Raw genomic sequence first — 17,775 nt, forward strand, 5'->3', positions numbered from 1 at the left:
TGCTGCAATTTGCAGAACCCAAAGTGAGTGGAACAAAGGGTTGCTAAGAGCAACCCTTTGTTCCACTCATCAATCTCGTTGCCCTTCTCTCTACTTGTTCCAGCAGCTCTACGTCCTTCCTAAAATGAGACCTTCAGAGCTGTATGAAGCACTCAAGGTGTTATCTGACCATTGCCTTGTACAAGGGGATAATCACCTCCTTATCCCTGCTAGCAAAATTCCTGTATATCATTGACAAGATCCCATGAGCTACTTTTGCATCCTGTTGTCACTGCCCAGAAAACTTCATATCTGACTGCACAATTACCCACAGGCCTTTTTCATTCTTCAATACGCTGAGTACCACACAGTTGGTACATCACTCTGAGGTTACTGCTACCAATGTACGGTATCTTGCATTATGCTACCTCATTATGCTATCTTCATTTGCTACCTCTCAGCCCATCTGCTCAACTTTTCTAAATCTTCTTGTAGTAGCGTACTGTCATTACTATCATTAACAATCCTTCCAACCTTTCTTGTTTTTTTTGCTGCATTCGGGGCAGACTGCGACTGTAATGACTTGACTGTTGGGTAGTTTTTATTTAATTTAAGATCGTCTGAGTTCAGAAGGTTGGTGAGTTCACTTGAATCTGTCAGCTTACTCAGTTTGATCTTATTGTAGATATCAAGGAGTATAAATTTCATCTCTCTCATTTTCTTTGTGTAGCATTGTGATAATGTCTTGTAGTTCTTCCGGTTGTGCTTTTGTGATTTCATTTCCATAATTTATTTTCACTGTTGCTTCCGATGAGAGTTTCCTGAAGTTTAATAATTCATTTTCAAGCTGATTAATTCTAGACATCAACAGTTCGGTATTCTCAACAACTGCATTCGTGGTTCCTGAAATTGTCACACTGGGTTCCGATATCCTCTGATCTAGGAGTTCATCAAGTTTTGCACCTGTGTTGTCCGTTCTCTGCTGCTGTGAGTCCTTTAACTGTGTAAACTCAGCAGAAAGTTGCAAGATTGCGATCTGAATTTTGTTAACGGAATCGTTTAGCTGACGAAAATCACTGCAGTCATCGACATTCCTCAAGTGTCATTGACATTCCTCAAGTCTTTTCCTGCTTGTTTGCAAAGTTCACATTTCTAAGAATTTTTATTTTCTTCACAAGTTTTTTCATATCAGCGTATGAGCTACATGGCCCACAAAGGCAGATGTCTCTGCAAGACATACACATGATGCCATAATCAACTTGAATGTAACACCCTGTGCAAGACTTAGGTTCGCGCATGCTTGCAGGAAACTGTAGGAATTTGTGATCTGACGGATTATCAGCGATTAGCAAAATGTCTCAATAGCAAATACAGCACACACACACAGAAGGTTGCTGAAGACACCGTGAGTGGGTAAATGAGCCTCGGGGCATAAATTTGAGCAACTGTGTAGACCAGGGATGGCCAACAAGTCGATCGCGGATTTAATTTCGGTCGATCACGACGAATTTTAAATATACAGTCATCCCTCGATTTGTGCACCTTGTGCAATGAAATTTTTGAGATAGTAGATCGTGACACATTTTGAAGGAAAAAAGTAGATCGCATCACATGTTGAGTTGGCCACTCCTGGTATAGACAATCTTAGTGTCAGTAGCTTGTGCAGGCAGGGAAGTCCAGCGTCATCATACTGTATGAGAAAACAAAGGACAAATTGCCTTTATCCTTAGAATCAAAGTAATATTGAAAATTCAAAAATTTACCTGAATCGAATTAAGAGCTGCTTTGATTACTTGACCAGCTGGTGCACAGTGCGACGAGGAGGTGGTGGTGGTGGTGGTGGTGGTGCGAAAATCACTTCATAACGAATTGGCTAAATAACCTAACAACTGGAAAACTGAGAAGTGTGATACATGCACATGTTCACTACTTATACACATGTGCCTGGGAGCATGTTTAATTTATGTAAAAGGCATAGTTGTAGGAATTAAATTTTCCAAGGAAAAAAATAGGAAGCATTACTTTTGTACCGCTTCTCGTATATGTGTGTTAGGGTTACTAGCAATAAAGTTCCCAAACTAGTGCTGTTACAGACATATTCAATGAATTTGAAAATAAACGGAAATGTTATGTTGTAGTTCAAACTTCCCACAACAGATGGTGCTACAGGGATTGTCCAGTAGGCTGACATCCTCAATCATCCCCTGTAAGCCGTCATCTCTTCCACTGGAATATTAACGAAACCAGTGTTGTTGATATTCCATGTCATGATTTTGCACTGGAGCAACTAATGAATATCAAATTTTACTTTAAACTGCAAAAATTTGCAACAGAAATATATGAAATTATCAAAACTGTTTATGGTGAGGAAACTTAAGGTTGTACTGATGTGTTTGAACAGTATAAGTGGTTCAGAGATGTATATGAGGATGTTTGCAGTGACTGATGAGGTGGGTACAAATCAACCTCTCAAAATGAAGACAGAGTTGCAGAAGTTTGGGAAATTGTGCAAGAGATCATTATTTGATCTTCAGAATGGTGGCTGATGAGTTTGGGATGAAAAAGGAGACTATGTCAAGTTCTGCATGATGATTTAGGGAAAAGAAAGGTTGTGCTGTGAAGCCTCTTGGTTGAGGAGAAGCAATGAAGGGTGTCACATGCGAAGATGTCAACCAGACTTGTTAAAACAGTCCTGATTTCTTCAGTTGCATTGTCACTGGAGATGAGTGTTTCAGTATAACCCAGAGATGGGGGACTTCAAAGACCAGAGAGCATATAGTGAACTTCAAAATCATTCATCAAGGCCCAAAATGTTTCATTTACAGAGGTCCTGGACCAAGGCAATACTGATCATGTTTTTTTTTTTGACAAACATGGTGTGATTCACAAGGGATTTGTACTACATGGTGGGAAGAGAGTCATGCTGTGTTCTACGGACAGGTGCCTCAAAGACTATCAAAACACATTTCCCAGGTGAGACCCAAATTTCTAGATAAATGCATGATGGTTCTTGTTGCACTACAATGCCCCTGCCCATTCTGCACTTGTGAAGACATTTCTGATGAAACGTAGCATTGTACAGGTCAACCATCCACTCTACTCTCTCAATCTAGCACCAGCAGACTTCTACTTCTCCAAGGTGAAAACTGCCCTCAAAGGAAAGTGATTTCAGGACGTTGAGGAAATAAAAAAAAAAAAAAAAAAAAATGTAATGGCTTGACTGAACACCATCTCTTTGGATGCCTTCACTTGACTCTTCAGAAACTTTTAGAACAATGTTTGGAATTGGGTATCTATTGTTTTCTTCCTGACCCTCATATTAATTACATTCTTCCACCGACTGGAAATCCTATTGATAGTTTTGCTGATGATATTTTACAGGACATTTTGAAATTCTCTCTCTCTATTAATACTAGACATAAAATATGCACTTTATTGGCAAACAGTATATGCTAGTTAGAGGAATTGCTGAAAGTACTATCCACCATTTCTTGATTCATAAACTTGAAAAGTATTACTGAATTGCAAGCATTTATAAATAATATGTAAAATGTGTGCCAATAGCTACTGTGGAAACACTTTTCGATCATCCTGTACCTTCCAGTGTGAGAACCCTTGCCCTTCACAAACAGTTTTAGTTTCTTGAATATTCACTACTCATTCCTTAATTGATCTTTTGGTAATTCTTCACTAGGATAAAGAAAACTTACCTAACTTAGAAAACTTAATTCAAGGTCTCTGTTAGGGATTATCCTGACTGACTTTCAGTCTGCCTGGGCATAAGCATGTCATACATACTGCTTCCTCTGCAATAAAAAAATGAAGAAAAAAAATTCATTTGCATTCTCAGCATCACTTTCCTTTTAAACAGCTACTCACTCTGTTCAGATAAGTGTGCTTCTGTTTTGCTTTGAGCAATTTAAAGTCTGGTTTATGTATGCCTGTTGGCAATGAAGGTTGATAAATTGAGTTTCTGTGGTGTTTGATTAGTTGTTGGTAGTCTTTGCCATGTGATGGTTTTTAAATTTGGATTTCTTGAAAAAGAATTACTTCTTGTCTGTTCTTGATGATTTTACAAGGGTATTTTTGATAAGTTTCTACCCTCTCATAGAAGGAGATAATTTTGGTATGCATGTGTGTATTTTTTTCCCCCATTAAATTTAATCTTTATATGATTGCATGGAAAGTTATAGTTCATAACTTACACTTTTTTTTTTTGGTCACTTAAGTTTGAGCTTGCGTAAGGGGAAAAAATTAAACATCAGTCATAATGAACTATCTTTACAAAAAGGGTTATTAATTGTGGATATTCATGAAAGCATGGTAAATATATTAGTGTCGCCACCATATGCAACTGCCAAAAATTCAATGGTTGAATTTAAATGTGGAAGCATTGGAGATGAACAGTACAGTGGATGTCTGTCAACAACAACCCATCATTAAAGTTCATGGCATGATGATAAATGATTGGTGAGTAACTGTTAAAGAAATAGTAGAGGCTACAAGCATCTATAATGAATGGGTGAAAAAAATTCTATCAAATGAATTTAGGTGTGACAAAGGTTTTTGCACAAATTGCAATACTAATCCACCTTTTGACACTGGATAAGAAACATTTTTGACTGAAAACTAATTTTTGCTCATTATCAAGCATATCTTGAAAACTTTCTGGCAATGAGAACTGGTTGTCAAGTCTCAACAACTTTGAGACTTGCCTGCTAATTCACATGTTTATTAGTTCAAGCTCTGCAACTTAGCAGTACCTCCCATTCTGTGTCTTACCATATAGATGTTTCAAGTAGTGGCCTTGTGAACCAAAATATGTGTTTTATCCTGCAGTTATGTGGTACTCTACAGTAATAACTAATTAGGTTACTCTCTGGAATATCCCTTTTTATGTTTACTTCATTATATTCTAGAGATAGACCTATACGATAGTTCTGAAAACTAAAGTAATGCAACTATAATAAAGCACAATATTTCAGATACATAAAAGGAGAAAGAAAAAAATTTTAAATGTAAAGTTCCTACACTACTAACTAAATATTCATATTATTATATTCATGTGAACTTTACATTTAAAAATTTTTAAAATAATGATGTCATTTTTAAAAATTGACTAATTATGATAGTCCAGTAAATCCTTACAACAACTTTTGTCTTCATATTACTAAGAGGCTCTCACTGGCATTATGTCATGGACATATCAATTAGATGGCTTGAGTTGCTTGCATACTGTCACATATGGAAATTATGTTGTTTTTCTTCATAAGTAAACATAATTATTATTTATGTTACACCATGCAACTTCGCCGACCGGGCTAGCCGGGTGGATAAAGTACCTGCCTAGCAACCCAAAGGTCGCGGGTTCGAATCCTGCCTCGGGCTTGGATCAGAGTACTGCAAAAACCTTGGGAGGTGCATTATGGCCACAGATGCCGATGCGCCAACAACTACCATGCAACTTCACTTTACTGGAGAAAAATGGCTTAAATATAAAAATGGTACACGACACGCATGAAGGAACGCGTAGCATGTCATGGTCAGAAGTGACAATTTTTTTCTAATTGGGGCTTGTAACTCGTGGGCTAGGTCTCAAAAAAAAAAAAAAACCCCACAACAACAAGAACACCCAACTATTTTAGTCATATGAGTGGTTAAGTGCGTGACTTGGCACCATAAATGCAAAAGTTTGTGACATTCATGCCATTTTCCTCCCCTTCTTGAACAACACAACAGTTAATAGTTAATTGTTACCAAACAGATTTTTGTTGGATGTTATTATTATTATTAGATAGTATGAATCAGAGCTGTAATACTCAATATGTTCTACGTTGATAATAATATTAGTAAATTAATAAGAGGAGTTTACCTCAATATAGTACGTGGAACACTTCCATATGATACCCTCCAGAAATTAAAACGGAAAAAACGAAAAAATCGGCAACTTACCGGTCCATTAAAGTAAAATATAAATAAAGTAAAATATAAATAATTAAATAATCAATTTAACACAATTCAAAATCAATTCAAAACAATTAAAATTCAAATTAACGCAATTAAAAGAATAACGAAAATATTCAAAACGATCTTCCTTCCTGAAGCTGACAATGCTTTTCGACCGACTGTCGTGATCACAGGAATGAAAATCACCGAATCAGGCTAAACCTGCAACTTAAATAGTGATTGTGTCTTCGCGCATGCGCGTAAAGGTCCACGCATCGGAGATCAAATATGGCCGCCGAACATTAACAGAATTCTCGTGTAATTTAATTTCAATGGTTTCTGCAATTAATAGTCGCGTATAATTACGTTGAACGTTAAGTATTTTGGCCTCGTTAAATAAAAAAGTATGTTTTTCGTTAATGGCATGAAAGGCTAATTCTGACGCTGCTGAACGAGAAGCACGAACTGAGGCTTCGTGTTGATTTACACGAATATTAAGAGAAAACCGCGTCGAACCCTGATAAGATGAGTCGCAATCACCGCAAGAAATGTTGTATACTAGATCATTAATTTGTGTTGCGAACGCGGAAAGAACCGAGCGATTGTTCAGTATAGTGTGTAACTTCCGTATAGGCCTAGCTATAATTTTAAATTCGGTATCTTTAAAGAATCTGTTAAGCTGTTTGTGCCACTGTTCAACGTATGGGACAGAAATAAAGTATTTTTTGATATTACTATTGTTGATTGGTGCAGTATTTTGTATCCTATCCTTAGCTTGTACCCTAATTCGATTTATTGTGTTAATGGGATAACCCCTGTTCACGAATCTGCTAGTTAATATTTGTATTTCTGAGTCCAAAGCAGAATCCGTCGTTGAATATTTATAGGCATTTAGAAATTGATTAAAGATAATCGATCTTTTGTAGGTGAACGGGTGGTAGCTATTATAATGTAGAAGCATACCGGTGTTTGTGGGTTTTCGATAGATGCTAAATTGTATTTTGTTCGAGTCCCGGGTAAGCGTGAAATTTAGAAAGTTTAATGATTTAGTATCCGTATCTTCCCTTTCCAATGTAAATTTGAGTCTAGAATGAATATTATTAAACGAATGTAAAATGTCTTGGATAGTACTACTATCGGTAATAACTAGAACATCGTCTAAATACCTCCCATAGTATGTGATACGGGGACGAAAAGGTGTCAAATGTATCTGCTCAATCGTTGAGAGATAGATCTCTGACATTAAGCCACTCAGGCTCAAACCCATTGGTAATCCAAAAATTTGTTTGTACACCTTGTCTCGAAAGGTGATGTAGTTAGCCTCAACTAATAGTTTAATTAAGTGAAAAATTTCCTTAATAGGCAGCTTCGTATAATTAATCGGTGTCGAGTTTTTATTTAACATATCCCAAATAATATCTAATGTGTATTCAACGTTTACATTCGTATATAATGAGGTAACATCTAATGAGAATAAATTGTCATTGTCGCCGAGTCTACAGTCTTTAAGATTATTAAATAATGTATCGTAATTCTTAATCCCAAATTGTATAACCTGTCTAAAAGGTTTTATAACGCTGCTGAACGAGAAGCGTCAGAATTAGCCTTTCATGCCATTAACGAAAAACATACTTTTTTATTTAACGAGGCCAAAATACTTAACGTTCAACGTAATTATACGCGACTATTAATTGCAGAAACCATTGAAATTAAATTACACGAGAATTCTGTTAATGTTCGGCGGCCATATTTGATCTCCGATGCGTGGACCTTTACGCGCATGCACGAAGACACAATCACTATTTAAGTTGCAGGTTTAGCCTGATTCGGTGATTTTCATTCCTGTGATCACGACAGTCGGTCGAAAAGCATTGTCAGCTTCAGGAAGGAAGATCGTTTTGAATATTTTCGTTATTCTTTTAATTGCGTTAATTTGAATTTTAATTGTTTTGAATTGATTTTGAATTGTGTTAAATTGATTATTTAATTATTTATATTTTACTTTATTTATATTTTACTTTAATGGACCGGTAAGTTGCCGATTTTTTCGTTTTTTCCGTTTTAATTTCTGGAGGGTATCATACGGAAGTGTTCCACGTACTATATTGAGGTAAACTCCTCTTATTAATTTACTAATATTATTATCAACGTAGAACATATTGAGTATTACAGCTCTGATTCATACTATCTAATTAATTTCCAAACTCTTATTGACTATTTCATTCACTTCCTGTCTCTCCAGTAGTATACAATCGATACACACAATTATGGGAGATTTTTTGAATGGCTTGGTACAAAATTACATTAAATCTACACTAAGGTACTCGGCCCAAAGTTACCATATTTCTTTCCTAAAATATTGCCTTCAAAACAACATCGTTCCGAAGTTTGCCAGGGTGAATTTAAATCAAAAAATTTCAGGCATAAAACAACTATCACTGGCGACATCACGTAATATTGTTAAGCTTGCCTTAAAATCTCGATATTCGGATAAACAAAAATACCTTTCCCAGGTTAGGAAGCTTCGCGATAAATTAAAAAATTATCTACATCCGAACGATTGGTCTGTATTGAAGACCTCCATAGATTTGCGACGGGAAGCACAAGCCTCAGAGATAAAAAACAGACACGTTAATAAGTTGCAAACATTATCGAATAGTTCAAGACACGTTCATGCGAATTCTAACACATTGTCGCGAGCTTGCGACCAAGTTCACACGAGTTGGGTGACAACCCCCCCACAGACACATAACGCACTACCACAGAATATGTCGGCTAGTTCACGAACATCCCCTCACCCAGTATCCAACGAACCGACATATCAACAGGTTACAAATCTTTCCTCGTGTACACTATCGCAGGACCAGATTTCACTTTTATCCAAAGGATTAAATTATAATTTACCACCTCGAAAGCTGCCAAAAAAACAATGCGTAATTGATATTGAATTTGGACTTCGTAGTGTTCCACAAAAAGATGTATTTATTCAACAAGTTAACCAAGTAGTGAATAACATAAAAGAAACGCGACTTCCTAAATTGAATACACATGACAGTTCAGCTTTACGAGAACTTCGAGAAAATAAGGACATTATTATACAGAGGGCAGATAAAGGAGACACAGTGGTAATACTAGATAAACATGATTATATTAATAAGTTAGATTCAGTTGTGTCTGATACCTCCACTTATCGTGAAGTGGACCCGACACTGTTTACCAATTTGGTAAATCAATACAATAAAACGTTAACCACATATCGTAAAAACGACTACATTACTATGGTTCAGTTGAAGGAATTGAAGTCCAGAACATACAATATTCCTGCACTTTTTGGTCAGGTAAAATTACACAAGCCTGGATTTCCGATTCGACCTATTGTTTCCTACAGGAACTCGGCATTTTCAGCCTTAGCCACATATGTATATAACATTATAAAACCTTTTAGACAGGTTATACAATTTGGGATTAAGAATTACGATACATTATTTAATAATCTTAAAGACTGTAGACTCGGCGACAATGACAATTTATTCTCATTAGATGTTACCTCATTATATACGAATGTAAACGTTGAATACACATTAGATATTATTTGGGATATGTTAAATAAAAACTCGACACCGATTAATTATACGAAGCTGCCTATTAAGGAAATTTTTCACTTAATTAAACTATTAGTTGAGGCTAACTACATCACCTTTCGAGACAAGGTGTACAAACAAATTTTTGGATTACCAATGGGTTTGAGCCTGAGTGGCTTAATGTCAGAGATCTATCTCTCAACGATTGAGCAGATACATTTGACACCTTTTCGTCCCCGTATCACATACTATGGGAGGTATTTAGACGATGTTCTAGTTATTACCGATAGTAGTACTATCCAAGACATTTTACATTCGTTTAATAATATTCATTCTAGACTCAAATTTACATTGGAAAGGGAAGATACGGATACTAAATCATTAAACTTTCTAAATTTCACGCTTACCCGGGACTCGAACAAAATACAATTTAGCATCTATCGAAAACCCACAAACACCGGTATGCTTCTACATTATAATAGCTACCACCCGTTCACCTACAAAAGATCGATTATCTTTAATCAATTTCTAAATGCCTATAAATATTCAACGACGGATTCTGCTTTGGACTCAGAAATACAAATATTAACTAGCAGATTCGTGAACAGGGGTTATCCCATTAACACAATAAATCGAATTAGGGTACAAGCTAAGGATAGGATACAAAATACTGCACCAATCAACAATAGTAATATCAAAAAATACTTTATTTCTGTCCCATACGTTGAACAGTGGCACAAACAGCTTAACAGATTCTTTAAAGATACCGAATTTAAAATTATAGCTAGGCCTATACGGAAGTTACACACTATACTGAACAATCGCTCGGTTCTTTCCGCGTTCGCAACACAAATTAATGATCTAGTATACAACATTTCTTGCGGTGATTGCGACTCGTCTTATCAGGGTTCGACGCGGTTTTCTCTTAATATTCGTGTAAATCAACACGAAGCCTCAGTTCGTGCTTCTCGTTCAGCAGCGTCAGAATTAGCCTTTCATGCCATTAACGAAAAACATACTTTTTTATTTAACGAGGCCAAAATACTTAACGTTCAACGTAATTATACGCGACTATTAATTGCAGAAACCATTGAAATTAAATTACACGAGAATTCTGTTAATGTTCGGCGGCCATATTTGATCTCCGATGCGTGGACCTTTACGCGCATGCGCGAAGACACAATCACTATTTAAGTTGCAGGTTTAGCCTGATTCGGTGATTTTCATTCCTGTGATCACGACAGTCGGTCGAAAAGCATTGTCAGCTTCAGGAAGGAAGATCGTTTTGAATATTTTCGTTATTCTTTTAATTGCGTTAATTTGAATTTTAATTGTTTTGAATTGATTTTGAATTGTGTTAAATTGATTATTTAATTATTTATATTTTACTTTAATGGACCGGTAAGTTGCCGATTTTTTCGTTTTTTCCGTTTTAATTTCTGGAGGGTATCATACGGAAGTGTTCCACGTACTATATTGAGGTAAACTCCTCTTATTAATTTACTAATATTATTATTATTATATATATTATATTATCATGAAGAATAATAATATACTATAGAACATGCTTTAGGGCAATACAGGTTTACCACTTAACTCAGTCTTGTGAAAACTGCTGTGTCAAATTATTAGGAGAAGACTCAGAAAACACATTCATGATTTGTGCTTTTTACAGGCCACCATCAGATTCAATAAACAGCTTCCTAATAGAATTAGAAAACATTATTTTGCAATGGGACGACATACAAACAGATAAGACCATACTAGTAGGAGATTTTAATATTAATTTACTAGCCGATGTAACTGATAATGTGATACCCAGATACTCTGCAATCTTAAACAATTATGGATTTGAACATACCTTAATTGGAATAACTAGACAACAAAGGATGGAGGGTAATAGAACAGTCAGCTCTTGTTTGGACCACCTAATTACAAATATCAAGTTGAAGTATGCTAATTCCTACATACTATTAAATCAACTTTCAGATCACAGAACATGTATACTAATAGTAGATATGTATTCAAAACAACACCCATGTGAAGAAAAAAAATTAACAAATGCTATGAAGAAAAATTATTTATCAACAGGGAAACTGAAACAGAACATAGGAACCTTGTTAATACAAGAGCAAGCATCATACACAACAAATGTAAATGTTTTTTCAAATAAGATAATACAAATTATAAACAATTCGAGGTTTAATACCGAGAGAAAAGTTAATCACACAGCCAACAACACAAACACTGGGAGTAGCAGGATTAAGCTTAGGAAACCTTGGATGACTAAAGAAATAGAAGAACTAATGGTACAAAGGGATAAATATTACAGGCAGTTTAGAAATTGTCCATCAAAGAAAGAACATTATCACAATTATAAAACACTCAGAAATAAAGTGACAGGTATGATAAAAAAGCAAAAAAACACTTATTACAATCATCTTTTCATGGATAAGCAGATAACACAAAAGGATAAATGGAGCATTATAAATAACATGTTAAGTACAAGGAAGAAAAAGTCAAGGGGAAACCAAATTAAAACACTAGTAGAACAGATTTCTGGTGCAAACAAACAATATGAGGCTGCAAATAGGTTTGCCAAAGCTGTATTAGATCTCAACAGATATTTAATACATTATTGCCAAAATTCCTTTACTCAACAAGATAGGCTTCCTCAGATAATGAACTCTTGTGTAGTCTTAGCTCCACATTATACTGAGATTCTTAAAATTATAGAACAATTAAAGAACAAGAAATCTTACGGACTGGACTGTATTACAGTAACCGAAGTAAAGAGAAACAAAGAACAGTTCTCTGTTCTCTTGGTAGAGCTAATAGCACGGATGTTAGAGTCGGGAAGCTATCCTACAAACTTACTGTCATTTAAGATAATTCCTATATATAAAAAGGGACCACCAGATGACTTTTGCAACTACAGACCAATAACAATACAGTCAGTTTTAAATAAGATAATAGAAAATTATATATTTTTCCATATAAGCAAATATTTACATCAATATGGACTGTTAAACAGCTCTCTATTCTCATATCAGAAGGGCAAGAGCACACAGACATTATTAGAGAACTTAATAGACTCTCTAAACTTACATTTAAACAACAATAACTTCATATTGATTTTATTTATAGATTTGACCAAAGCTTATGACCTAATTGATATCCCAATATTGCAACAGAAATTACTGAAATATGGAATAAGGGGAAGACTCAATCAACTACTAGCAAATTATTTAACCAAGAGAAAAATAACAGTAGAAGTAGAAAATACAAAGGGGAAATCTTATAATGTAAAGAGAGGAGTACCTCAGGGCACTCATGCTGGGCCAATCATGTTCAACATCTATATAAATGACATATTCGAAGTAATTAAGAACTCCTTTATAAAAATTTATGCAGATGATATAATCTTATATACAATAGGAAAGGACCTAACAAAAATGGCAAATGATTTACAACAGGATGCAATACATTTACAATCTTGGCTGCACGATAATAAATTAGCACTCAGCTTTGAAAAAACTAAATTTTTGGTAATAAGGCCTCCTCATCAAACCTTGGACATTCAACCCTCTATCAAATTGCACAAACATGATTGCCTACATGAACAGAATTTCCAGAATTGCGAATGTCTAACTGTGGAAGAAGTCTCAAATCATTGTTACCTTGGGTTATGGATCGACTACAGTCTAAGTTGGATAATGCATATAACAAACTTGTACAAAAAAATGAGATTTTATGTGTACTTTTTCTACTACATTAAGAATAAGTTAAATCTTAGAACAAAAGTAACCTTATATTATGCATTAGTGGACTCCCAACTCAATTATTTAGTAAATATATGGGCACGAGCAAATAAAACAGAAATAAGGGCAATAGACAACTTAATGAATAGGATTCTGAAACTTTTAATGGGGACAAACTCTTGGAATGACCTGAATAAGAGAAGGCAATTTTTGTTGAAACATAAAATATTGTATCCAGTTCAAAAACTAAAGTTAAATCTATTCTTAAAAAATCTTAACACTATTTTTGAAGAGTCGAATCTGCAAAGAAATGTCTCACATAATTTAAGGAACCCAAAAGCAATTACTTTGCCTCACCCTAGGATACTAAATAGATTTGGAGATAGGCACACAATGAATGTAATAAACAACTTGTTGGCTAGCATTGATTTCAGGCTCAGGAGAAGTTATCCCATCTCCAAATTAAAATTCCTAATAAGAAAATTCTTGATACTCAATGACACAGTAGATTAGAATTGATATGCAGATAAACTACCTCTGTTTACAGTGTGGAATATACTATGTGTAGTGACTTCATAGTCTTTTCTGTAAGATAACAAATTTGTACAAAACTTGTAAAGGAAGAACTACAACTTGTTGTCAAGAAATTTACTTTTCTTAACAAGTTCATTTATTGTAAACGAATTCTCTTGATAAATAAAATTGTATTGTATTGTATTGTATTGTATTATTATTATTATTATTATTATTATTAGCTATATGGTGCAAGGAAGCCTGAGGCTTATGCAGCACCAGCCAAAAAAAAAAAATTACCGAATTACCCCAAGAGAGAGAGAGAGAGAGAGAGAGAGAGAGTCAAAAGGGAATCACCAAGAAAAAGAAGAATGATGATATCCAGCTCAGGACCTTGGGTGTGCCAAGCCTATACTCACCAGATGTGAGCCCCCGGGGTTGTAAATTATTTTACAATTTTTTAAAAGTTTGAGATTATCTGAAATTGCTAAGTGGTGTGGAATGAATTTTCAGGATTTTAATGTTTATTAATTATTGTTGTAATGAAAAAGTAGTAATATTTCTATTACTGTAACTCCCTTCCTCATAAATTGTTTCATGTTAATTGTTTGGTATTGTATTTTGATGGTAGCAACAATTTGTCATGTTCCTTTTTTAAGGTAGTTTTAATATTAGTTGTTATTAATACTGTTTTGATAAGAAATGGGTTACAGATAAAATATCACAAAATTCTTTTTTCTAAAGTGTTATTTTTACAAAGCAGTTTTATTCTTTTTGTTTTTTTATTTTAGAATGACCCTTAACTGGATTCAGCATTTAATTCTGTGACTTCTGCAATTCGGGCTTCATGTAAAATCCATCAGTTATGGCAGGAATGAACAGTAAAGGTATTATAATTCTGAGAGTGATTAACCCTTTCAGGAGTATTACATATATTTGAGTTTTTTTCACATGTCTCAGAGGAGTATGTATATATGTTTACATTTTGTGTTAATACTAATCAAACCAAATGATCCAAGGAAACAAACTTATTCTGTATCAGCAAGTAAAAGAAAAGAAAAACTGGGTCAATCACAATTTTTCTGTTTCTAAGGAATAACAATCGAATTGTGCCTTGCCATCCTTGTACTCTTTACCTCAACTACTATGGGAGGCATCTTGTTCTAGTGGTCAGCAACATGTGGGCTAAGAATGAATATAATGAGATCTAATCTTCTCTTGCTCCCAAAAATTTTATATTTGTTCTCCTCATTCTGGTTTCACTGCAGCATAAATAAATCTCCCTCTATTCCTTTAAAGAGCTTTCAACAGCTCATTCAGATCACTCCTGAGATATATAGTCTTTAGCTCCCTCATCACTTATCTCTTCCAACCAAAGTACTTCCTCTTCTTTGGCACTGCTCTAGAAGTAATATTTCCATTTTGAGGCACAAACTCCAGACCTGAATACTTTATTCCAAACGAGGTTTCACCATTTGTAAAGAGTAATAATGTCACCCCCCCCTCCATTTGTAAAGGTCTCATTGAACATTGACAGTACACCCTGAGCATTTCTGATTGCTTGCTTTCTTGCACTGTGGAGAGAACTTCATTTCAGCTGGTATCATAACCTATAAATCTTTCTTATCCTGAACCAACTTGAATTCTTGCTTCATGGTCTGTTACAATTTCTTTGTATTTCTTTTCCCATATGCAAAACCTTACGTTTAGCAGGATTAAACTTTAGTTGCCATCTTTTACATCATACGTATGAGGTGTGGCAATAAAGTTCCCAGACAAATGTACTCCAATAGATTATGGTACAGAGTTTGTCCAGTAGGCTAACAGGTTGCAAGGAACATCCAGTTTCGTTAGTAATGTTAATGTTCCGTGTTATGCTTTTGCATTGGAGCAAAGACCAGATATCAAGTTTTGCTTTAAATTAGGAAAATCTGCAACAGAGACATATGAAATGTTAAAAACTGTTTATGGTGATGAAATGCTAAGTTGTACCAATGCATTTGAATGGTATAAGTGGTTCAGAGAAACACAAGGATGTTCTGGTGACCCAAGGAGTTGGCATATATCAACCTCTAGAAATGAGGACAGTTGCATAAGTTCAGGAAATTGTGGCAAGTGATCATCGTTTGACCCTTAGAATGATGGCTGATGAGTTGGATATGAATAAGGACATGACTCGTCAGATTCTGCATGAAGATTTAGGGAAAAGGAAGGTCAGTACAAAATTTGTGCTGCACAGTCACTTGGATGAGGGGAAGCAAAGAATCTCATGTGACGACATCATCCAGACTTGTTAAGACAATCCTAATTTCCTTGACTGCATTGTCACTGGAAATGAGTGTTTCAGTACCACGAGAGACGAAGTGTCAGAGCATGCAGTGGACTTCAAAATCACCAATGCCTAAAAGGTTTTGTTTACACCAGTGGTTTTCAACCGGGGTGCTGTGGCACACTAGGATGCTGCAACAACATTCTTGGGGTGCCGTGTAATTTCGGTTAAGTTACTTAAAGTTATTATTTTATTTTATTTTTTTGAAATTTATACATTTATTTCATTATAAAAAGGTGTATGGTATCCATTGTACCGTATCTTTTTAATTTTGTGGTGATCTGTAATTGATCTTTATTTAGTATCTCTATATAAAGAATAAAATTATTATATAGATATATATTAAAAGGTCGAAAACCCCTGTAACCTAGGGGTGCCGTGAAAAAATTACTGGGACACTAAGGGTGCCACGAACCGAGAAAGTTTGGGAACCTTTGGTTTACACAAAAGGAACAAGGTGATGCTGATCATGTTTTTTGTCAAATGGTGTGATTCACAAGGAATTGGTACCAGAAGAGGATAGAGATGATGCTTCATTTTATATACAGGTGCTCCAAAGACTATTGAAGCACATTTCCCAGGTGAGCCACAATTTATAGAGAATGACAACTGGTTCTTATTGCACGACAGTGTCTCTCCCCATTACATACTTGTTGTGAAGACATTTCTGATGGGCATTGTATAGATCAACCATTCACCCTACTCCCCTGATCTAGCACCAGTGGACTTTCTACCCTTTCCCAGTGTGAAAACTGCCCTCAAAGGAAAGAGAATTCAGGATGTTGAGGACTTAAAGAAAAATGAAACTGCTGAACTGAACTAAAAATCATCTCTTTGGATGCCTTCACTGACTCTTCAGAAACTTTTAGAATGGTTAATAAGTGCATTCAATCAGGTGGTGATGACTTTGAAACAAAATAAAACCATTTTTGAGCTCCTTCGCTTTGTGTTCCTTTTACTACACCAGTCCGGGAACTTTATTTCCACACTTTGTATAACTGATTTAAGTCATAGCGGCAGCATGTCCTCGACTCAAAAGTTAACTATCCTACCCACCTTTAACTCATCAGCAAACCTTGACAGCTACCCTGCATACCTGCAGTGGTATATAGCAAAATATAGCTCTCAGTACAAAGTAATATAATTTTTGATACTGGGTAATGTATTTAAGTCACAATGGAGGGCCTTATAATTCTCACTGTGATATTTTAGGAGTATACATATATACTTAAGTATTTTTGCATGTGGGCTTGCAAGGGTATGTATATTTATATTTTTCAAGGTTGTTTCATCTGTGCTTCAAACGTGTCAACTTATGACTTTCTGTTATCTTTTCCAAGTAACAGTAGACAGTTTATAAATAGATTGCAACAGGAAAACAATTTTGAAAATCAGAGTAGGAGATCACATCTTTTAGTTTCAGTTGTCCTTGGGCTTAAACTTCAGAATATGAATACTCTGCAATTCATATACAGAATTCAGATCCTTCTCCACTACCATGGAGAACAAAAGAGAAAACAGAGTTGGCATGTTATTCTTGGATTGTTGCTACCCATATACAAAACTTTGTGTAGAAGATATTGGGCTCTAAGAAAAAAAAAAAAATAATAGCCACCAGTTTTAATTTTTATATCTTGGTTTCATTTTTGACAATTTCACTGTAATG

General features: G+C 35.1%; 1 protein-coding gene across 3 annotated transcripts in view; it reads left to right on the forward strand.

Moving 5' to 3' along the window:
• Scm (Polycomb protein Scm) overlaps positions 1 to 17,775 on the forward strand; it is a 427,976-nt gene that overhangs the window by 48,861 nt on the left and 361,340 nt on the right. For all 3 annotated transcript variants that reach the window (XM_090370651.1, XM_090370653.1, XM_090370652.1), the window contains one exon: positions 14,572 to 14,667. In XM_090370651.1, coding sequence (XP_090226777.1) covers positions 14,646 to 14,667 — 22 coding nt within the window. In that variant the 5' untranslated portion in view covers positions 14,572 to 14,645. The remainder of the gene's footprint in view (positions 1 to 14,571; positions 14,668 to 17,775) is intronic.

Source organism: Mastigoproctus giganteus, chromosome 3, assembly GCF_048544385.1.
Source record: "Mastigoproctus giganteus isolate SK-2022 chromosome 3, ASM4854438v1, whole genome shotgun sequence".
Lineage (NCBI taxonomy): Eukaryota > Metazoa > Arthropoda > Arachnida > Uropygi > Thelyphonidae > Mastigoproctus > Mastigoproctus giganteus.